The 23,409-nt window shown below is 42.5% G+C and overlaps 2 protein-coding genes across 5 annotated transcripts in view; one reads left to right on the top strand and one right to left on the bottom strand.

Moving 5' to 3' along the window:
* Window positions 1-2,638, bottom strand: part of LOC124796357 (cell growth regulator with RING finger domain protein 1-like) — a 416,632-nt gene extending 413,994 nt beyond the window's left edge. Inside the window, exon 1 of one of the 3 annotated variants that reach the window (XM_047260510.1) lies at window positions 2,359-2,638. In XM_047260510.1, coding sequence (XP_047116466.1) covers window positions 2,359-2,468 — 110 coding nt within the window. In that variant the 5' untranslated portion in view covers window positions 2,469-2,638. The remainder of the gene's footprint in view (window positions 1-2,358) is intronic. The other 2 variants (XM_047260511.1, XM_047260512.1) reach the window with 2 other exon arrangements.
* A 283-nt stretch (window positions 2,639-2,921) lies between these two features.
* LOC124795102 (acylphosphatase-2-like) overlaps window positions 2,922-23,409 on the top strand; it is a 66,823-nt gene continuing 46,335 nt past the window's right edge. For both annotated transcript variants that reach the window (XM_047258947.1, XM_047258948.1), the window contains exons 1-2: window positions 2,922-3,101; window positions 13,049-13,065. In XM_047258947.1, the coding sequence (XP_047114903.1) occupies window positions 2,927-3,101; window positions 13,049-13,065 (192 nt within the window). In that variant the 5' untranslated portion in view covers window positions 2,922-2,926. The remainder of the gene's footprint in view (window positions 3,102-13,048; window positions 13,066-23,409) is intronic.

Raw genomic sequence — 23,409 nt, 5'->3', positions numbered from 1 at the left:
AGAAAGTTCCGAGTAGCTGGAAGAAGGCACAGGTCACGCCCTTCTACAAGGAGGATAGTAGATGTCATCCACAGAACTACCGTCCATTATCCTAACAGCTTTGATCCATGTGTTTCAGTATGTCATGTGAGAAAAGAGCGACGTCAGGTTTCACATTACTGAAGTTTTCGAATCAGTGCTGGTTGGCACGGAGGAGGTCATTTTGTAGAAGACATCCCCTTATGTCTGACCTTGGAGTATGTTCTAAGAAACTGTTGTAAAACTTAGAACATACTCAAGTCAAAAATAGTGGGATGTCTAACAGAATGACCTCCATGCCAACCAATGCGGATTCCGAAAACCGCGATCAAGTGAAAACCGACTTGCTCTCTTCTCACAAGACATACTGAAAACCATGGATCAAGGCTGTTAGGTTGATGCAGTATTTCTCCATTTCCAAAAAAAATCTGTAACTCAGTATCACACCAGGCTTATTATCAAAAGTACGACCGTATGGACTATCAAGCGAAATTTGTTGGTAGATTGAGGTTTTCTTGGTAGAGTGGACGTAGCACGTTATCTTGGATGGAGAGACATTAACATATGCAGACGTAAAGCCAAGGACCCCAGGGAAGTGTGTTGGGTCTCTTGCTATTATGTTGCATTGATGGACTTAACGATATTAATAGCGACCTTAGACTTTTACAGATGATGCAGGTATCTATAATAAAGTACAATGTGAAAGAAAATCCACAAATATTTAGTTATATCTTGATAAAATTTCAAAATGATGCAAAGATTGTCAACTTGCTGTAAAGGTTCAGAAACGTAATACTGTACACTTCATAAAACTAAAAAGCGTAGTACCCTATGACTATAATATCAGTGGGTCACAGTTGGAATCGGTGAATTCATACGAATAGGTGGATGCAAAACTTTGTAGACATGAAATGCAACTCAGGTCAGTCGTACGTAAAGCAGGTGGCTGAGTTCGGTACATTGGTGGAATGACAGGGGAAAACAGTCTACAATAGAAATTGCTAACATCACTTGTGCTACCAATCCTAGAATATTACTGAAGTGTGTGGAAACCGTACTAGATAGGACTCACGGAAGGTAATGAAATTATATGGAGGAAAACACGAATGGTCACAGGATTGTTTGACCTGCGGGAGTGTGTCCCAGAGATCTTGAAAGAACTGAACTGGCAGACTATCTTCGTTTACGTCTATCTCGAGGAAGCCTACTTTCAAAGTTCCAGGAACCGGCTTTAAATGATTACTAGGAATTTACAACAACTCGTTTCATATCGCTCCCATAGGGATCGAGAGAACAAGACTAATTACGTCACGCGCAGAGGGGGTTTGCTCATATGTGCATTGAACGGGAAAAAGCCCCAATAGCTGCCATGAACTTCACAGTTGTTTGCGGAGTGTGCATATTGGTAAAGAACATCAACATTTGCAAAGATTAAGCTCTTTATTTTGCTACTAGCTTCGACATAAACTATTACCCAAAGGCGCGTGAGTAAACACAAACACGAAACCAACTTACATGTAAACATGAATAGGGGTCGTACATTTAAACAACTTATTGAGCTTACAAAAGTATCATATGAGGATCCCAGATTACAGTGCGTTATTGTGAGACTAAGGGTTTAGCACACTAGCAGAACGGAGAATGACTCCTGTAGTGATTCAGTTAGAAACAAAAACTTCTCTAAAACGTATACAGTACTTACTGCGAAAATATTTGCTCAGTCTGCCTTTTTAGACGCTATTTCAAAGTCCATGCAGTATTACACACACATGCTGACGTTTTACTACATCTATGTGAACATTAGCTTTACAGGAGGAACAAGTTATTAAGCAACTATTTATAGTATTGCAATGTCCCTCTGTGGAAACAGTACCTTACAGACATTGGAAAACGTACTACTTTCTCATCAGTTTGAAAAGATGCAATCATAATCCAGTATCCCATGGGGGCGCCGTTTTTGACATCGCATAGCGAACTAATTATTTGATGTTAAAGTTCCAGATATTAACTAAATGTAACTTTAAAGGGATTAGATTTCATAAAAAATTATCGCATGAAAGTCCATAACTGTTACAGCCACCGGCAGTCTCACTATTTGCGCTCAGCTACTATTTGTTTACATCAACTAAGAATGTCACGCCGTAACAAGAGCAGGCTAGGCACCCCACACATGAGAAATAACATTTGTATGAATAATAAAAAGCAAAATAATTTGATGTATTAGAAGAATGCGCTCGGTAAACGTAAAAATTATGAAAGTTAACTTTAGAAAATCTTATAAACTTGAGTTAAGGATAAATAGCAAAATTCAGTAAGATAAGTATAAAATGTCGTACTCACCTCATTATAAATAAAATCGTAGCACAAAAACATATCAAAAGTGCTAAAACTGAAAATATGTTTGACAGTTCAACCATTGACACAAGGAACGCACTCATTGTAACTAACATAACTTTAATTTCAGATATCAATGTGACTAAACTCAAAACTGTGATTTGGAAGAAGTGATCAGCACCGAGTGTTACGCACAACTACGATTTTTGTTGCCATCGCGTCGCCGACTACCGAATGTGAAAGCGTTCTGCTAGATGTATATTTTGTTCCGATCTTGCCATACTTGTCACGACAGCGTGGAGCGCTCTACAGCGCTATCTGTTATCTAGTGGCCTAAACTCAATTATCAAGGGTAGGGACTACTGACAAAAATAAATTTTTAAACCTTTATTTACAAAATGTGATGAATAACATTGACTTTCACGTATTTTTCAAGTAACAGGGAGTAAGTACATTGCAGTGAAATCATGGATTAGATTAAGAAAAAAAACGTAATGCCGAAATTAAAGTTCATCGTTCTAGTTGTATCTTTGGCAATATTAGTTTTTTTAAAAATAATATCTTTGGAAAACAAATGAGACGGCTCGTAGCAACAGTTTTCGCCGGATGTTTGTTAGTGAGTTTCGGGAGGTATACGTTGGTGTTGGTACGTAAGGTAGTGTGTGGAAATCAAGTATCACATACAAAAATGAGTGCACAACTAAAGGATATGGTTTCCGTGGATTTCGAAGTTTTTGGGAGAGTTCAAGGTGTGTGAAATAATCGCTAGATAAATTCTCATAGACTATTGGTGGAAAACTTTACACTACTAATTTTGATACTTTAACTAAATGCAGATAGTTGGTTGAGTGGTATGCGTTCTGAGACCATAATATTCCTTAACTGATACATCCACGGAATCGCCTTATGCTATTGCGTTTTAGAAAATTCTTGCCTTGTGTAGAGGGAGTAGGCAGTTCTGGCTTAATCATCTACATCATAATATGACAGAGCAAAGGTACCCAAAGTGTGGATAGTATAGGTTATTTTTAATTGTAGTTTCTTTTCTTCCCATTATTTTCAAAGCCTAATGGAAAGGGCACAACTGATTTTATACTTATTCCATACAGTACCACATTGAATTCTTTGCAACTAAGACTAGAGTTGCACAGAATCGTAAATAAAAGTATAGCTACTCAAGTTATACTAGTTTTTCAGCATAATTTGTGCTGAAATTATCTATCACACACAGAGAAAACTTTGCTGAAATTAAGCGTTTGATATTTTCAGTTCAATAATTATGTACCCATATAATATTTAAAAGAATTTGGGGATAGTGCACGGGTTGATTCCACTTTGTATAAGGCTACCATTTTTACTGAAACGAGTTTCGCAACCTGTATTTTAATAAAGTGCCAACTGCTTCATACAGATGTATGCAATAACTGCACCATTTTTCCAATTTTGGTTAGAGGTCTTTTTGCAGGAAACCATTCTGAGATTTTGCAAGATAACTTCATTTAAAAATCCGTCGTCATGTTGCAAAGAATGTTTCGGTTTAATTTCTATAGATTCTCAAAATACGCAGTATCCAACAGTCGCGACGGTGTTTATTAACCACATGCATGATTAGTGTGCAGAGTTATTGCTAAACGTTGAGAAATTAATATTGAAGCTTTTGGTAAGTTAATGGTGGTTGGACGAGAATCGAGAATTTTTATTACCATTGATCATTTTACAGTAGGCTTTGTCATTGTTGTATTAAGTTGTAGTAACACATATTTATATATAGGCCTAATAATTGCAGTACACATATTAAGCACCACAGTAATAAAATACAGTACAGGAAGATTTCTTAGAGCTAGTGTCCATGAAGTTATGCTATGATGTAGTATGGTAAAAATCTGCATAGTAATAATTGGATAACCTATATTATAGAAGATGCAATTATACATAACATAGGGCTAGAAGCATAATTATACAAAACATAAACATGCCACAGAATGATACAGCAGATTAGGGGAAAATTTATTAAATGCTAATATCCTCCTCAGGCATCTCAGAAAATTTTTAATATCATAAAATGGGTGATCTAATAGCTAGCTGTACCATTTAATGTTAAAAATTTTTAGAAAATTTTAGCCCGGTGATTTGTTGGAAAATTTGAGTAGGTTCACTTTGCGAGAATTTCCAGTTCTTGCTAACCAGTGCCTTGGTATATCTAAATTAGCCTTAGCTCTGGTGTTGCGTTCATGAGTTTCTTCCCTAGCAGCAAATTCTGAAATATTATTTTTAACACGGACATAGAGTATACATTTATAATTGTTAGTATTCTGAGTCTGGAAAGAAAAGAGGACGACAGTCCTCCATGTGTCCTATTTCACACATTATGCATAGAACTTTTTTTGTATCTTTAAAGTAGTCTTGGATGTGAGGTCGCTATCCCCATACAATCAGAATTACTTTGATTGCCAGTATGTGAGACTGGAATAGTCCAAAGTATGTTGTCCTAAGGCAATCCAAGCTCACTAAATCCCTTAGCTTCAAAATGACGTGTGACGCCGGAATCTCTAAGAAGATTGCACAAACAAAGACAGGTTTTCTATAAATGAAGGTCAATGTGTTTTGATAATTTGAATATTTCATTTTTTATTTATTGATTTGATGAATGACGCATTCTGTGTAAGTACCACTATTGAATTGAATTTTTAATTCACTCAAATATGACGGATTGCTACTATTTCCTATAAGTTGATCAGTGAAAGTGATGTGTACTAAATATCATTTCAGTACCATTCTCTTGCTGGGAATGAATATTTTTGGGAACGGAGTAATGTCTGGAGAATTACTTTGATTCCCAGTATTTTCATGACCTATTATAAGTACAGTATTAGGTTGGCATGTGCATTCAGGTGTCTTTGTTCATACTCATCAGAATCTAAGCAATATTTTTACTTGCTGAGAAGCCATTTCCTTAAGTTTAATTATATTGTTTCCACTATTAAGCTCAGTTTTTAAGAATGGTAATGTGGTGGCCCATTCAATAATGCGTTTGTTTTTTTCATGAGTATAGGACACTTATAGTCTGAAGCATTCAATAGTGCTTTGCCAGCTCTCAACCCAACTTCGACCTCGGGATAAGATTTCATATTAACCTTTGTTGGCATCACTAAATCTTAACTGAATCACTTATTTTAGTCACCTTCCAGCCTAATTTATTCCTAGGGGCTACATCACAGATTAGTGTGTCACCACAACCTACATTTCAAAAACTAATAGTCAGTAGATTTTTAAAATAATAAAATTAATTCATATGTTGGATACACTTAATATTCCTAAATGTCCATATCCTTTACAGATAAACCATATTAAATCATTTTCCACTGTTTGTGGAATACATAACTTCCACTGGAATTTTTCTCCTCTTAATCTCAAAAATAAAGCATCTTCTCCTATTGTCCACAGAGCCGGCCGCTGTGGCCGAGCGGTTCTAGGCGCTTCAGTCTGGAACCGTGCGACCGCTATGGTCGCAGGTTTGAATCTCCCTCGTGCATGGATGTGTGTGATGTCCTTAGGTTAGTTAGGTTTAAGTAGTTCTAAGTTCTAGGGGACTGATGACTTCGGCTGTTAAGTCCCATAGTGCTCAGGGCCATTTTTAGAAATATTTTCTGTGTGCTGTTCTGTCTTTTTGTGCACATATGATGTCACACGACATATCAACATTGTGACAGGATGAAGTCAGCATCCATTATTGCTGAATTCAGTTGTCCCGAAAATTTGATCTTACAGTGTGAATTGCACACATTCTAGCTACTTGTCTGGTTCCTAATAAAAACAAACATTCTTCTTGTTAAAACGATCTCATATTGTCCTTACTTATATATTATGGGCTAATGATTACAGAATTATTGTAGTTACACAGTCTAAACAGGAATTCTTATTAGCTGTATATTTTTTTATACTTTTCTTTCCCCAATTTATTTTCTGTACATTATTTTTTGCCTTTTTGGTGTTATTTAATGTTTTCGAATTTTTTGGTTGGATTGGTTATAACAGTTATCAATTTTAATATGCAAAGAAGTTTTCAATGTGATGATAATTCTAAACAGAAAATTATCAAACAGAAATATGTTATTGCTCCCTGGAATAGATTATGCTACAGTATTTGTGTAAACAGTTACCTCCAAAAGTACATTTTTGCCAAGACATCTGTGTTAATGGTAAATGTGAGCAGCATTTTATTATAAGTTTATTTTAAAGTACTGTATATCTAAAAAGAAAGATGATGAAACTTACCAAACAAAAGCGCTGGCAGGTCGATAGACACACAAACAAACACAAACATACACACAAAATTCTAGCTTTCGCAACCAATGGTTGCCTCGTCAGGAAAGAGGGAAGGAGAAGGAAAGACAAAAGGATATGGGTTTTGAGGGAGAGGGTAAGGAGTCATTCCAATCCCGGGAGCGGAAAGACTTACCTTAGGGGGAAAAAAGGACAGGTATACACTCGCACACACACACATATCCATCCACACATACACAGACACAAGCAGACATTTGTAAAGGCAAAGAGTTTGGGCAGAGATGTCAGTCGGGGCGGATGTACAGAGGCAAAGATGAAGTTGAAAGACAGGTGAGGTATGAGCGGCGGCAAATTGAAATTAGAAATTAGCGGAGATTGAGGCCTGGCGGATAGCGAGAAGAAAGGATATGCTGAAGGGCAAGTTCCCATCTCCGGAGTTCTGACAGGTTGGTGTTAGTGGGAAGTATCCAGATAACCCGGACAGTGTAACACTGTGCCAAGATGTGCTGGCCGTGCACCAAGGCATGTTTAGCCACAGGGTGATCCTCATTACCAACAAACACTGTCTGCCTGTGTCCATTCATGCGAATGGACAGTTTGTTGCTGGTCATTCCCACATAGAACGCTTCACAGTGTAGGCAGGTCAGTTGGTAAATCACGTGGGTGCTTTCACACGTGGCTCTGCCTTTGATCGTGTACACCTTCCGGGTTACAGGACTGGAATAGGTGGTGGTGGGAGGGTGCATGGGACAGGTTTTACACCGGGGGCGGTTACAGGGGTAGGAGCCAGAGGGTAGGGAAGGTGGTTTGGGGATTTCATAGGGATGAACTAAGAGGTTGCGAAGGTTAGGTGGACGGCGGAAAGACACTCTTGGTGGAGTGGGGAGGATTTCATGAAGGATGGATCTCATTTCAGGGCAGGATTTGAGGAAGTCGTATCCCTGCTGGAGAGCCACATTCAGAATCTGATCCAGTCCCGGAAAGTATCCTGTCACAAGTGGGGCACTTTTGGGGTTCTTCTGTGGAAGGTTCCGGGTTTGAGGAGATGAGGATGTGGCTCTGGTTATTTGCTTCTGTACCAGGTCGGGAGGGTAGTTACGGGATGCAAAAGCTGTTTTCAGGTTGTTGGTGTAATGGTTCAAGGATTCCGGACTGGAGCAGATTCGTTTGCCACGAAGACCTAGGCTGTAGGGAAGGGACCGTTTGATGTGGAATGGGTGGCAGCTGTCATAATGGAGGTACTGTTGCTTGTTGGTGGGTTTAATGTGGACGGACGTGTGAAGCTGGCCATTGGACAGGTGGAGGTCAACGTCAAGGAAAGTGGCATGGGATTTGGAGTAGGACCAGGTGAATCTGATGGAACCAAAGGAGTTAAGGTTGGAGAGGAAATTCTGGAGTTCTTCTTCACTGTGAGTCCAGATCACGAAAATGTCATCAATAAATCTGTACCAAACTTCGGGTTGGCAGGCCTGGGTAACCAGGAAGGCTTCCTCTAAGCGACCCATGAATAGGTTGGCATACGAGGGGGCCATCCTGGTACCCATGGCTGTTCCCTTTAATTGTTGGTATGTCTGGCCTTCAAAAGTGAAGAAGTTGTGGGTCAGGATGAAGCTGGCTAAGGTAATGAGGAAAGAGGTTTTAGGTAGGGCGGCAGGTGATCGGCGTGAAAGGAAGTGCTCCATCGCAGCGAGGCCCTGGACATGCGGAATATTTGTGTATAAGGAAGTGGCATCAATGGTTACAAGGATGGTTTCCGCGGGTAACAGACTGGGTAGGGATTCCAGGCGTTTGAGAAAGTGGTTGGTGTCTTTGATGAAGGATGGGAGACTGCATGTAATGGGTTGAAGGTGTTGATCTACGTAGGCAGAGATGCGTTCGGTGGGGGCTTGGTAACCAGCTACAATGGGACGGCCGGGATGATTGGGTTTGTGAATTTTGGGAAGAAGGTAGAAGGTAGGGGTGCGGGGTGTTGGTGGGGTCAGGAGGTTGATGGAGTCGGGTGAAAGGTTTTGTAGGGGGCCTAAGGTTCTGAGGATTCCTTGAAGCTCCGCCTGGACATCAGGAATGGGATTGCCTTGGCAAACTTTGTAAGTAGTGTTGTCTGAAAGCTGACGCAGTCCCTCAGCCACATACTCCCGACGATCAAGTACCACAGTTGTGGAACCCTTGTCCGCCGGAAGAATGACGATGGATCGGTCAGCCTTCAGATCACGGATAGCCTGGGCTTCAGCCGTGGTGATGTTGGGAGTAGGATTAAGGTTTTTTAAGAAGGATTGAGAGGCAAGGCTGGAAGTCAGAAATTCCTGGAAGGTTAGGAGAGGGTGATTTTGAGGAAGAGGAGGTGGGTCCCGCTGTGACGGAGGACGGAACTGTTCCAGGCATGGTTCAATTTGGATAGTGTCTTGGGGAGTTGGATCATTAGGAGTAGGATTAGGATCATTTTTCTTCGTGGCAAAGTGATATTTCCAGCAGAGAGTACGGGTGTAGGACAGTAAATCTTTGACGAGGGCTGTTTGGTTAAATCTGGGAGTGGGGCTGAAGGTGAGGCCTTTGGATAGGACAGAGGTTTCGGATTGGGAGAGAGGTTTGGAGGAAAGGTTAACTACTGAATTGGGGTGTTGTGGTTCCAGATTGCGTTGATTGGAATTTTGAGGTTTTGGAGGGAGTGGAGCTGGAAGTGGGAGATTGAGCAGATGGGAGAGACTGGGTTTGTGTGCAATGAGAGGAGGTTGAGGTTTGCTGGAAAGGTTGTGAAGGGTGAGTGAGGTGCCTTTCCGGAGGTGGGAAACCAGGAGATTGGATAGTTTTTTAAGGTGGAGGGTGGCATGCTGTTCTAATTTGCGGTTGGCCTGTAGGAGGATGCTCTGAACAACAGGTGTGGATGTGGGAGAGGAAAGATTGAGGATTTTTATAAAGGATAGGAGTTGATGGGCGTGTTGATTGGCTGAGTGGATGTGTAGGTGAAGGATTAGTTGGGTGAGGGCAATGGATTGTTTGGTTTGGAACTGGTATAGGGACTGATGGAAAGAAGGGTTGCAGCCAGAGATGGGAACTTTAAGTGTGAGGCCTCCCATATTTTATTTTCTCAGGCTTGTCTGACATTTGGCATCACCCCCAAAGGCCTCACACTTAAAGTTCCCATCTCTGGCTGCAACCCTTCTTTCCATCAGTCCCTATACCAGTTCCAAACCAAACAATCCATTGCCCTCACCCAACTAATCCTTCACCTACACATCCACTCAGCCAATCAACACGCCCATCAACTCCTATCCTTTATAAAAATCCTCAATCTTTCCTCTCCCACATCCACACCTGTTGTTCAGAGCATCCTCCTACAGGCCAACCGCAAATTAGAACAGCATGCCACCCTCCACCTTAAAAAACTATCCAATCTCCTGGTTTCCCACCTCCGGAAAGGCACCTCACTCACCCTTCACAACCTTTCCAGCAAACCTCAACCTCCTCTCATTGCACACAAACCCAGTCTCTCCCATCTGCTCAATCTCCCACTTCCAGCTCCACTCCCTCCAAAACCTCAAAATTCCAATCAACGCAATCTGGAACCACAACACCCCAATTCAGTAGTTAACCTTTCCTCCAAACCTCTCTCCCAATCCGAAACCTCTGTCCTATCCAAAGGCCTCACCTTCAGCCCCACTCCCAGATTTAACCAAACAGCCCTCGTCAAAGATTTACTGTCCTACACCCGTACTCTCTGCTGGAAATATCACTTTGCCACGAAGAAAAATGATCCTAATCCTACTCCTAATGATCCAACTCCCCAAGACACTATCCAAATTGAACCATGCCTGGAACAGTTCCGTCCTCCGTCACAGCGGGACCCACCTCCTCTTCCTCAAAATCACCCTCTCCTAACCTTCCAGGAATTTCTGACTTCCAGCCTTGCCTCTCAATCCTTCTTAAAAAACCTTAATCCTACTCCCAACATCACCACGGCTGAAGCCCAGGCTATCCGTGATCTGAAGGCTGACCGATCCATCGTCATTCTTCCGGCGGACAAGGGTTCCACAACTGTGGTACTTGATCGTCGGGAGTATGTGGCTGAGGGACTGCGTCAGCTTTCAGACAACACTACTTACAAAGTTTGCCAAGGCAATCCCATTCCTGATGTCCAGGCGGAGCTTCAAGGAATCCTCAGAACCTTAGGCCCCCTACAAAACCTTTCACCCGACTCCATCAACCTCCTGACCCCACCAACACCCCGCACCCCTACCTTCTACCTTCTTCCCAAAATTCACAAACCCAATCATCCCGGCCGTCCCATTGTAGCTGGTTACCAAGCCCCCACCGAACGCATCTCTGCCTACGTAGATCAACACCTTCAACCCATTACATGCAGTCTCCCATCCTTCATCAAAGACACCAACCACTTTCTCAAACGCCTGGAATCCCTACCCAGTCTGTTACCCGCGGAAACCATCCTTGTAACCATTGATGCCACTTCCTTATACACAAATATTCCGCATGTCCAGGGCCTCGCTGCGATGGAGCACTTCCTTTCACGCCGATCACCTGCCGCCCTACCTAAAACCTCTTTCCTCATTACCTTAGCCAGCTTCATCCTGACCCACAACTTCTTCACTTTTGAAGGCCAGACATACCAACAATTAAAGGGAACAGCCATGGGTACCAGGATGGCCCCCTCGTATGCCAACCTATTCATGGGTCGCTTAGAGGAAGCCTTCCTGGTTACCCAGGCCTGCCAACCCGAAGTTTGGTACAGATTTATTGATGACATTTTCGTGATCTGGACTCACAGTGAAGAAGAACTCCAGAATTTCCTCTCCAACCTTAACTCCTTTGGTTCCATCAGATTCACCTGGTCCTACTCCAAATCCCATGCCACTTTCCTTGACGTTGACCTCCACCTGTCCAATGGCCAGCTTCACACGTCCGTCCACATTAAACCCACCAACAAGCAACAGTACCTCCATTATGACAGCTGCCACCCATTCCACATCAAACGGTCCCTTCCCTACAGCCTAGGTCTTCGTGGCAAACGAATCTGCTCCAGTCCGGAATCCTTGAACCATTACACCAACAACCTGAAAACAGCTTTTGCATCCCGTAACTACCCTCCCGACCTGGTACAGAAGCAAATAACCAGAGCCACATCCTCATCTCCTCAAACCCGGAACCTTCCACAGAAGAACCCCAAAAGTGCCCCACTTGTGACAGGATACTTTCCGGGACTGGATCAGATTCTGAATGTGGCTCTCCAGCAGGGATACGACTTCCTCAAATCCTGCCCTGAAATGAGATCCATCCTTCATGAAATCCTCCCCACTCCACCAAGAGTGTCTTTCCGCCGTCCACCTAACCTTCGCAACCTCTTAGTTCATCCCTATGAAATCCCCAAACCACCTTCCCTACCCTCTGGCTCCTACCCCTGTAACCGCCCCCGGTGTAAAACCTGTCCCATGCACCCTCCCACCACCACCTATTCCAGTCCTGTAACCCGGAAGGTGTACACGATCAAAGGCAGAGCCACGTGTGAAAGCACCCACGTGATTTACCAACTGACCTGCCTACACTGTGAAGCGTTCTATGTGGGAATGACCAGCAACAAACTGTCCATTCGCATGAATGGACACAGGCAGACAGTGTTTGTTGGTAATGAGGATCACCCTGTGGCTAAACATGCCTTGGTGCACGGCCAGCACATCTTGGCACAGTGTTACACTGTCCGGGTTATCTGGATACTTCCCACTAACACCAACCTGTCAGAACTCCGGAGATGGGAACTTGCCCTTCAGCATATCCTTTCTTCTCGCTATCCGCCAGGCCTCAATCTCCGCTAATTTCTAATTTCAATTTGCCGCCGCTCATACCTCACCTGTCTTTCAACTTCATCTTTGCCTCTGTACATCCGCCCCGACTGACATCTCTGCCCAAACTCTTTGCCTTTACAAATGTCTGCTTGTGTCTGTGTATGTGTGGATGGATATGTGTGTGTGTGCGCGAGTGTATACCTGTCCTTTTTTCCCCCTAAGGTAAGTCTTTCCGCTCCCGGGATTGGAATGACTCCTTACCCTCTCCCTCAAAACCCATATCCTTTTGTCTTTCCTTCTCCTTCCCTCTTTCCTGACGAGGCAACCATTGGTTGCGAAAGCTAGAATTTTGTGTGTATGTTTGTGTTTGTTTGTGTGTCTATCGACCTGCCAGCGCTTTTGTTTGGTAAGTTTCATCATCTTTCTTTTTAGATATATTTTTCCCACGTGGAATATTTCCCTCTATTATATTCATATTTTAAAGTACTGTGTTTGATAGGATGGATATTATAAATAAATACAATCAAATAGATCATGTTGTGATATTTAGCGTTATAGTGCCATACTTTCTATTTGACAATGTATAATTTTTTACATAATTGTTTCATTTTTTGTTTCAGGCGTGTTCTTCCGGAAAGTGAGTACCTTATTGCCAACTGAATCAACAGTGGTAATCCACATATTTATGTTCCCAAAGAACCGTTTAGAAGTGGAAACAATAGTGTTCTTTTTATTTTGCAGTGATTTTTGTGTTGCTGCATTATTATCTTTCTCAAACATATAATCTTCCCTGCGGTAACTAGTGTGAATTTTGAATACACAGTACTTCCTTAATACCTACGTTGCATTATTCACATGATATATATCCTAAATTATGTGGATAGAAGTCACCAGAAAGATTCAGCCTTTCTAGATATTTGAAAAACTTTAGATTCAGTGCCACAGCAGCCTTCATAAAAATAGGAAAATATATTCATGTGGAACATCTAACTAGCTTTTTGAGACACAGCACATTTTTGTGGACCGAAAGCCTTTCATGGGCACAAATGCAATTTGAAGCATGCTCTTGGCAGTGTGATGGATCCATTACTGTTTGTGTTGTGTTTCTTATCAGTTGAATCAGTTTCAGTGATATATGTTGTGATGCTCTCAAAAGCCGAAAAATCTTAGTCCCAGCCAGACACAAATTTATCGTTAGGCACAAAATGGTCATTGTTCATTAATGACTGAGTCTATAAAGTATTAGATTTAGCAGCAGACATAATACATGTTGAACAGAATAAATGGTTATTAAAAAATTCAGGAATTTTGTTGTATCATTGAGAGGTGATGGGAATGATGTAAATCATGTTTCATGCCCATATGATAAAAATGTTTTGATATCTTCGAGGAGATTTCATTAGTGACAAGAAAAAAACCGTGGCTTACCAAAAACTGTGTATGCTCAAAACCTGACTGTAAGACCATGAGTGGAAAAAAAAAAAAAAAAATTAAGAAATTGTGAAAGCTGAAGATGTTTATGGGAAGCATTCCTTCTGTACTTGATTTTTAAGATTAGGTTGTGGTAGACATCTTACAGATGAGTGATTTAACTCATGTCCATTACTTCACTTATATTAACAAGCAGACCATTACCTTGGAGTGATCTTAATCCTATTCAGCTGCATCGTCAAAATCTCAGGCCAACTGAAGTCACTGTATTGTGTATTATTCCTTCATGAGTGCATTTTGTAGGGCACTTGGCAGAATTGGGTGTATTTGCTGCTCTGAAATGAATAGGTGGGCACAGGAGAGGAAATTGTGATGGGTCACTTAAAGTAGCCAGACAGCTGATGAGCATCAACAGGACAGAGCAAACCTAAAGTGAAGATCTTTCATGTCTCCTCCCACTCCTCTGTTTTTTGTGTAAGTTTACTGGAGGATTTATTAAAAGTGTATTGTGTATCAAGATAACTAATGATGAACTACTTGAGCCCTGAGAGAAGTTATGTTACAGGAAGTAGTTAAATTTATGCTGTCATTTCAGCAGCTAGTGTTTGGCATCGCTCTCTCTAGATTGCAGGATTACAGTTTGATTCCTGGCCAGATCGGAGATTTGCTTCGCTTGGGACTGGTAGTTTGCATTGCCCTAATCATTCATCTCATCTTCATTGGACATGCAAGTTGCTGAAGTGATGTCCAGTAGAAAGACTGTTCCAGGCTGCTGTACAACCTCCAATGTCACTCGGACCATAATACCATATGATCATTTCCATTTCACGGGCTGTGTAAGGAAAGGAGACAGTTATAACATTTGAGATGTAGTGCTACAGAGGGATGCTACAGATTAAGCAGATGAATATGAAATGAGGAAGTTCCTTGCAGAATCTGTAAGGAAAGGAGTGTGTGGGGAAACACTGACCAGAACAACAGGCAGGTTTATAGGACATGTGTTGAGAAGTCAGTGAAAAATTTGAGATACTGATGGGAGCCACAGGCAGCAAAACTCTGAGGGAAAAAGATTGTAGAGCAAATGGCAGGCATTCTTTTATTGACAGAATGCTTGGAAATAGCTGTTTGATTACAGAAGAGATTGGACTCTACAACATTACTGTTAGTGCATGGGATACATATAAAATTGTACTGAAAAGGACGTAAAGTACATAAATAGGACAATCGCTGTTTGGTGGGAAAAGGTGGAGTATTTTCAGAACAAGTTCTAATCTGTTCTGGTGGGAATCACTGCAAACTCCAACTTGTCATAAAAATCGAATATTTTGTGTTGCAGATTAAATATAAAAAGCGACTGTTTTTTGTGAGAAGATGAATTAATAATAGTACTGATTACTTTGCAATGCTGATTTTCTTGTTGCTCACTTCTGTAGCTTTTAAATTACTTCTGTGTCAACCCTTCACATTTCTTTCAAATACTTCTTTACTTATACCGAATGAGGCTGTGAGTGCCAGTGCATTTTGTAACTGCTGTTCATAAGTGTTAATCTGAATGAGCAGATTGCCCAGCCACTAATGAAGTAGTGTTATGTCTATGATGTGCCAACTTTCTCAGTTGTAAATCTTCAGAAGTTTTCTTCAGTATACAGTGTCCTGTTGTTGCAATTCAAAAGACTATTTTCTTGCTGCTGTCATGTTTTGCTTTGTATGACTGCTGAATTAACTCTTTCACCACAAAAATCTTTTGCCATATTATAACTGCTGGTTATCTGCTTTCACCTAGGCTGTTAGCTGCAAGGGCTCAAAAAATAATGACATACATGTTTTTCTAATCTTGTTAACTTTGAGATAAGGCTTATCATTTTTTTCCAAATAGAGCTTCAGTATTGTTTTGCTCTGGTGTAGCAATTCTGAGTGACAAATTCTAATATATCTATTTTGTTCATGTGACAAGAAATGTTTACTAGCACTCAAAGATATGAAAGACTCTGAAATGGAGTCCTTGGTGAGGGTGTGTTATGGTAAAATAAGGAGGGCACTTGGGTGATAACATCCCATATTGACGAAACTGATGGCCGGATGTCAGTGTCCGGTGGGCACAACATTTTGGCAAGTGACGGTGTAGCCATCATCAGGTGGTGTTGAGAACTGATTGCCTAGGAGTTGGTGCAGGGCTTATTTCCCCACTCCCCTACTCCATCCTCTCCTTCCCCCTCTGACCCAATCTGGTGTTGTGTATGCAGTCCCCAACCTGGCACAGGCAGGCTTCCAGCATCTCTTTCTCCCACTGTCAATGCTCCATCAGAGGTTTGTGCCCAGGGATGTGTGCCGGTGGTGTGTCTCCTTTGCTTTGCCTGTCTTTGAAGCCTGTCAGTTGTGTGATATTTTTCCTCTTCTTAATTCGTCTCAGTGTGGATTCCCTGGCCTTACTAAGGATATAGTATCATAACTGATTAGCAGTTCCCGTGCTCAAATCTCAGACGCCTCTTTAACAACGCAGTCCCAGAAGTTAGATGTCTGTGTCAGAATGCTGGTATGTAGTTCCAAAAGGCAATGTTCCACAGTTGTCAACCTGTTAGGCTGTTGCAGTCTGTTATGCTGTTGGTGTTCTCTGCAACGATCTTTGACAGCATGCACAGTGTGACACATGTAAATCATACCACAGTGACAGGAGATCTGATAGACCCCGGATTTACGTATACTTAGATCATCCTTGACACTACAAAACAGTGTCTGTGTTTTATATATTGGGCAGAAGACAGTCTTCACCTCGTGTTTTCGAAGAATTTGTCCAATCTTTCCAGCTAATGCACCATGAAATGGAACAAATGCAACCACAGAGTCCTCCTGAAGTTCCTCTTCAGTTTCCACTGTTTGTACAGTGGGTGTAAAATGTAGAGCTTTCTGAATTTACAGTTCCGTTTAGCCATTTTTCCAGTGCACCATCCTCAGACGTTACATTTTTAGAGAGGGTGCGAGGTCTATATACTAATGTTTTGAGCCTGCTGTTCCTCTTTGCCTGGTGGTGGCAGCTGTCTGCTAAGTATAGATCAGTGTGTCTTCATTTGGTACATGCTGTGGCCAAATGTGCCATCTGTTTTTCTCGCTACCGGGGTATCCAGAAAGAGGAGCAGTCAATCTGTTTTGACTTCCATGGTAAAATTGATTTTGTAGTGTATGGAATTGAGGTGTATGAGGAAATTGTTCAGCTTGTCTCTTTCATGTGGACATATGATGGTGTCATCAACATACTGGAAGAAACAGGTAGGTTTCCATGTGGCTGGTTCTAGGGCTTCCTCTTTGAAATCGATATACATGTTGGAGACAGCTAGTAAAAGTGGACTTTCCATAGCTTGTCCTTCCACGTGCTTGTAGTAGCTCCATCGAAAAGAAAGTGTCAACATAAAGAGATGCTAAAAAAGATTGGCTCTCTCTGTCAAATTTCTAGTCACTAAGTTCCAAAGATTCTTGTAAAGGTGCTCGAAGAAGGAGACAATGAAACAATAGCAAGAAAATTGTGTCGTGTCAGGACTCCTGCCCAGTTTAAGTGAATAGAAGTTTTAATGTGTTTTTGAGTTGTTGGCTCTTTGCATTATTTCGGTGATCAACCGGCTGTCATACTGCCTTCCACTGTTTTATTAATTCTTGTAATAAGTGACAATGGTATGAATAGATTGCTGGAGGTTGAGTGAAATTTTTTTTTATTACTGTAGCTATAGTTATATGGCATATGTCTTTTGTTTTAAAAAGAATAACTACTCACTCACCAGTATTACGACCTTGTGAAAGGGCACTGATGACCACACTATTTAGCGCCCAACATTTTTAAATCCATCTGCCTATCCGTCCATTCTTCCATCAAACCTCACAAGGATGTCAGAATCACTAAGCCTAAAGTTATTAAGATGCCTATCAAAATCCGCTTGTTAGTTAAGAATATGACGTGGATTTTTCAGATGTATGGACTAAGCACATCCTTCAGGTATTTAGTGAGTACATCAGGGCATTAATATTTCAACAATGGGGTGTAAAGGCACCCTGTCTTTGTAGACCTTCAAAAGTCAGTCTTGGGCACCTTTGTCTGGCAAGCAAGATTATCTCAGTAGTTCAATGGTCTTCCTCTCCACCCTACTTGTAGGATCAGTGTCAACCTTCTGATATGCACAAACTTCTAGCAGGCCCTGCATCTTCTCAAAGTGATCCAATTCCCTTATGGCCGCCCTCTCCCTGCTATATATATTTGGTTTTAGGTTTAGTTCATGTGACAGTGTGACATGTTTCACAACACACTTTTTTTAACTGCTTCAGGTGGAAGTTGTGGAGCTGCATGTTCAACTGTGCTGATGATGTCTGTGATAGGTGAGGATTTAACAGTTGGTGCAAAATTGAGAATATTCATAAGAATGCTTTATATATGACCATGTTTAGAGTGCAGGGTCAGAGGGAAGGAGGAGGAGATCAAAGCTCTGTGCCAGCTCCTAGGCAATCAGTCAGCACACCTGATGATGACACTGTAAGCGCTTGTCGAAATAGTGTACCTGTTGGACAATGGCATCGTGCCGTTTGCACATGAACTACACTGCTGGCCACTGTAAATGCAACACCAAGAAAGACAAGAGGTAGCACAACAAAATTTATTTTGTAGGTAACATGTTGACCAAGTATCAAATGATTACATTTACAGACGTCTGTGACATGTGGTTCCTGCCAGAATCAGTAGCCAGAGTAGCCGCTATTGTTGGAGATCACCGCTGCCACACGTCTCGGCATTGAGAGACGTTGGATGTGTTCCTGGGGTACAGCAGCTCAGGCAGCTTCCACGCGTTGCCAAAGATCATCTGGTGTGGCAGCTGGGGATGTAATCTGGGTCACTCGTTGAGCAACCATGGACCACATGTTTTATATCGGCGAAAGATCCGGAGAGCGAGCCGGCCAGGGAAGCAATTCAATCTGGTTATTGACGAAGAACCTTTGGAAATGCTTGCCACGTGTGGTCCCGCATTATCCTATTGAAATATGGCTGTAGCCGAGCCCTGAAGGTAAGGAAGGACAACTAGCTCCAGCACCTCGGATATGTAGCACCGGCTATTTAAAGTACCGTCAATGCGTACTAGAGGCGTGCGAGAGTAATATCCAATACCGCCCCATACCATAATACCCGGTGCAAGACCAGTGTGGCAGTGCATAATGCAGCTGTCCAGCATCCTCTCTCCACAGTGTCTCCACACTCGAATCCGACCATCGTGGTGCTGCAGACAGAAGCGTGCCTCGTCAGTAAAGACAACGTCATTCCATTCTGCCGTCCACATCCGTCTGTCATCACACCATTGGCGACGGAGACGTCTGTGGTTCTGCGTCAATGGTAGACGAAGCAATGGACGTCTTGCGGACAGACCACTCTGCTGTAAACGGCGTCGAATGGTACGCGCAGACACTGGATGATGCGTTACAGACGCAATGTGCTGTGCTATGGTTCGGGATGTCACTGAGCGATCCGTCACTGCCATGCGCACAATTTGCCTATCAGCACGTGCAGTGGTGCACCGAGGTGAATGGGATCGACCACGTTGGTCCGTCGTACCCTCCTGCATCCAACGGTCACATATCCGCATTACAGTTGTTTGGTTTCATCCAACACGACTAGAGATTTCTCTGTATGATAATCGACAATCTTGGTAAGCCACTATCCTTCCTCTGTCGAACTCGGATACTTGATCAAACGATGTTCGCTGTTGTCTCCGAGGCATAACTGATCGTCTTGTGAAACAACCACAAGGTAAACACACGTGCCAAACGTACACTCGTCGAAATCGCCAAGCCTTAAATGGCGCTATGAGGAGGCGCCACAGGCGCGCGTGGTGTGCGTCTGCGCTGAAATTCTAATCAGTTGCATATCTCATCGCTGCAAACCCATGGTGTAAATTTCACTTGATTCGGATGCTTCCTTCAGGGTGTTGCATTTACGGTGGCCAGCAGTGTATTTCTTCATGAGTAACGTCGTGAGAAGTTGAATCTCATCACACCCCAAACTTTAGAGCCAGGTTTTGGCCTTTTATGCTTTTCAAGTGACTAAAGCAAAAATTGCATACAGTAAGACCACATAAAATTTCAAAAGATGTAAAATGTCTTAACAATGAACATAAATCAGAGTATGATTATGAAATATTTATTTACAGTTCATGTCATTAACACATTTTGCAGGATGTGAAGCTCAAAATTGGCCATAAATTAAAAAAAAAAAAAATTTTTCTTAATTTATGGCCAATTTTGAGTTTCATGTCCTGCAGTGTGTGTTAATGACATGAACTGTAAATAAATATTTCGTAATTATACTCTGATTTATGTTCATTGTTAAGACATTTTACATCTTTTGAAATTTTATGTGGTCTTACTGTATGCAATTTTTGCGTTTAGCTATCACTTGAAAACGGCATAAAAGGACGGAACCTGGGTCATAATTAAATAAACAAGCGGTGGTGTGTTCATTTAAAAATCATTGTATGGCTGTTGCTCAGCAACATCAAAAACTGTTTACATCCTATCTGTTCGCATAATTTGCTCTGGTCTTTAAGAAGAGCACCACACGGATTTATAGTTCTTCATGGAGACAAGGCAATAATTCCACAAATAGTACTTGTCCTGCGAAGCAACACCCACAATTGATTGAGATGAATTTTGGAGATCACCACCAATGAAAGAAAAGACCATAGCATGAAAAAAAATATGACCCAGAGCTTCTGTCAGGTGGTAGTCAATCTCAGTGCCCAAAGGGGCCCACAGCTCTTTTGAGAGTATGTGGATGGCAAATATGGGTCCCAAGTCATTGCAGTTCTTTTTCCATTTGTGTGTTGGAGTTTTATTTTCTGACTGTATCTTTTCTCAAACTTGCTCTCTGGGCCAGATTCTCTGTTGACAACCTAGCTTACTTGTTGGACAGCAATTATGTTTTTTCTGACTTTGCTCCTTTTATTTTACATCACATATTTTGATTAACTTATGTTTTCTACACACATTTGGGTTTGACCCTCCACCTTTTCAAAATTCATTTGCTGAATAAGTGGGTAATGTTGCCCAATACCCAGTGTGGTGGCTAGTCCACTCAGGGGTTGTGAGGTACCCTTACAGTGGTAGTCCCTTGACCACACAAGGATCGCACTAGTGATGACCTGAGCTGTCACGTTCCTGCACAGGCCAAGGAGAGGTGCCTGTCAATTTGGTGGCAGTGGGATTCTGGGCGTTGGCCATCATGTCAGGTAGCCTTTGCTTTGGTTGGGTGGTGCCTGTGAGGAGAGCACATGATAAGAATATGTGGTAGCATGGCAGATATTTTGCATCCTGAAATGACCAAAGTTATCAGCTGGTGAGTGTGAGGCTCCTGCAGCCTCTTCAGTCAGACTGCAACTCAGAGCAGGTCGTCATTATCCTTGGAACTATTTCCCATTGGCCATGCCATAGGAGGAAAACAAAGCCAAGTGACTTGCAGACATTTACTGATTTATACCCAAACAGATGAAGCGTCCTTTCTCTCTATTAAGCCAATGTTCTTTGTGGAGAATATTAAATTGTATTTGGCACACTTTCTTTTCTTAGCAAATTGTGAAGTGATTCCATGTCAGTTAAGACAACAAAACCTACCCGGTCCTGGGCATTACTGTCTTGTAAACAACTTTATGTATGTGCTAATGAAATATCCCATAAGATCCTAAATTTGGCACAGGAATTAATTTTCACTGGTGCCTAATACTGTAAACAGATGAACTATGCAAACACTTGGATTTGTATATTGTGTACTTCAAGGCCTGCCAGGCAAAAAGCTTGACACCAATGCATTCATCCTCATTTTGAGGCAGATTTGCTTCCAAAGGAGGTCAAAGTCATGCTTTACTGCTGTGATATGAAGCCATATTTCCCACCCCTGATGTGGTGCTTTTAATGCCAGTGCTTCAGGCATACCTCTTCCTGGTTTACATACGACCCAACTTGTGGAGACTGGCCTTTGGTTACTACTGTAGGCAAGTAGTAGGCAGTATCTGGTGTGTTCACTCCGTCAACTCTTGACCTCCAGCAATTGTGCAAATAAACTTAACCATGGGGACGATAAGTCCTGTCCTCTCATGGTTCCTGCAGTGCCATCTTTGGAAACCCCTCCACGATAACCCCTGGCCGGAGAAGCAGGATTGTCCTCAGTTGTCTGCCAGTGACAGGGCTCTTCCTGGAACCTTATCCCCATAAATCCATAGATGAGCAATCCCACACCAACTAGTGGCTGAAGGATCAACAGATTGTAGGTTCCCCAGTTGTGCCTTCTTACTCCACTCCTACACACACAATAGGTATACCCCACTGAAGATTCTCAACTGCTAAAAATTGTGGAAGACAAAAAGAAGAAACCACAGCAAAGGCTACTAGTATGATCTTTGAGGTAACCAGATCCCCTCATGCCGCCAGATGCCGAAACGTTCATTGATGTCCCATCTGACTGCAGGATTCTCCAGAAAGAAAGGAAAATAATGGAGTACACGACCCTGGACAGACTGACCTACACTGAGGTTAAGAGAAAATTTGAACGCCTGCATCCTATGCGTATGACATCGTCTTACGCTGCTGCTACAACAGTTGTGGCATCATCAGCTCCGCCAACCCAAGTCACCTCTCAGAGCCAGAAGACTAAACCTGCCCCCCTTCTTGGTGGGGGCATTTCCCTCCCTGCTGCTCCTGCACCACCTACTTTGGGAGCAACAGCCCCCCAACCATCGGAGCCATCCGTCCCCAATTCTAAGGCGGAGAAGCATAAGTTGTCTTCAGCTTCTCTCGTTAGGAAGGTAACTCCCTTCCCAGGTTTCTTCTAGTGGGAAAGATGACTAGTGGCTGAAGAGCCCAAAAGCAGCTGGTTGTACAGCTTCACGCTCACCCTCAGTCCCAGAGACTGAGCCAGTGAAGTACTCCCAGCCAGGGAACCCAAGGAGCAGCGAGATAAATCCAAAAAGAAAACCCCTAAGACCAAGGAAATTGCGGTGGCACCCACACCACCGCTACCTACAAGCTCTGCGGCTGAGGATGGGGTGGAGATTTTGGCATCCGCTGACGCCCTAGATCTCACCTGACCCTCACACACAATGGATATAGACTGCTCAGGCAATAAATTGGTGGCAGCAGGTGACTCTGAGGTGTAAACTGCCTCATTGAATGTTCCATGACTTCCCAGTCTCACGATATGATCCTCCAGTGGAATTGCGGCAGTTTTTTCCACCGCCTGGCTGGTCTACGGCAACTGTTGAGCTTTACACCTGGTATCTGCATTGCCCTCCAGGAAAACTGGTTCCCAGCAATGCGGACCCCTGCCCTCTGCAGCTATAAGAGATATTACAGGAATTGTAGCGACTACAATAGTGTGTCAGGTGGAATTTGTGTTTGTCCTAAACTTGGTCTGTAGTGAACATGTGCGCCCTTCAAACCCCTCTTGAAGCTGTGGCTGTCAGAATAAGGACAACACAGGAAATAACTGTCTGCAATGTGTGTCTTTCTCCAGATGGTGCAGTACCCCCTGAAT

The sequence above is a fragment of the Schistocerca piceifrons genome, chromosome 4, assembly GCF_021461385.2.
Source record: "Schistocerca piceifrons isolate TAMUIC-IGC-003096 chromosome 4, iqSchPice1.1, whole genome shotgun sequence".
Classification (NCBI taxonomy): Eukaryota; Metazoa; Arthropoda; class Insecta; order Orthoptera; family Acrididae; genus Schistocerca; species Schistocerca piceifrons.
The sequence above is the reverse complement of the archived record's forward strand: the minus strand, read 5'-3'. Positions and strand labels throughout refer to the sequence as shown.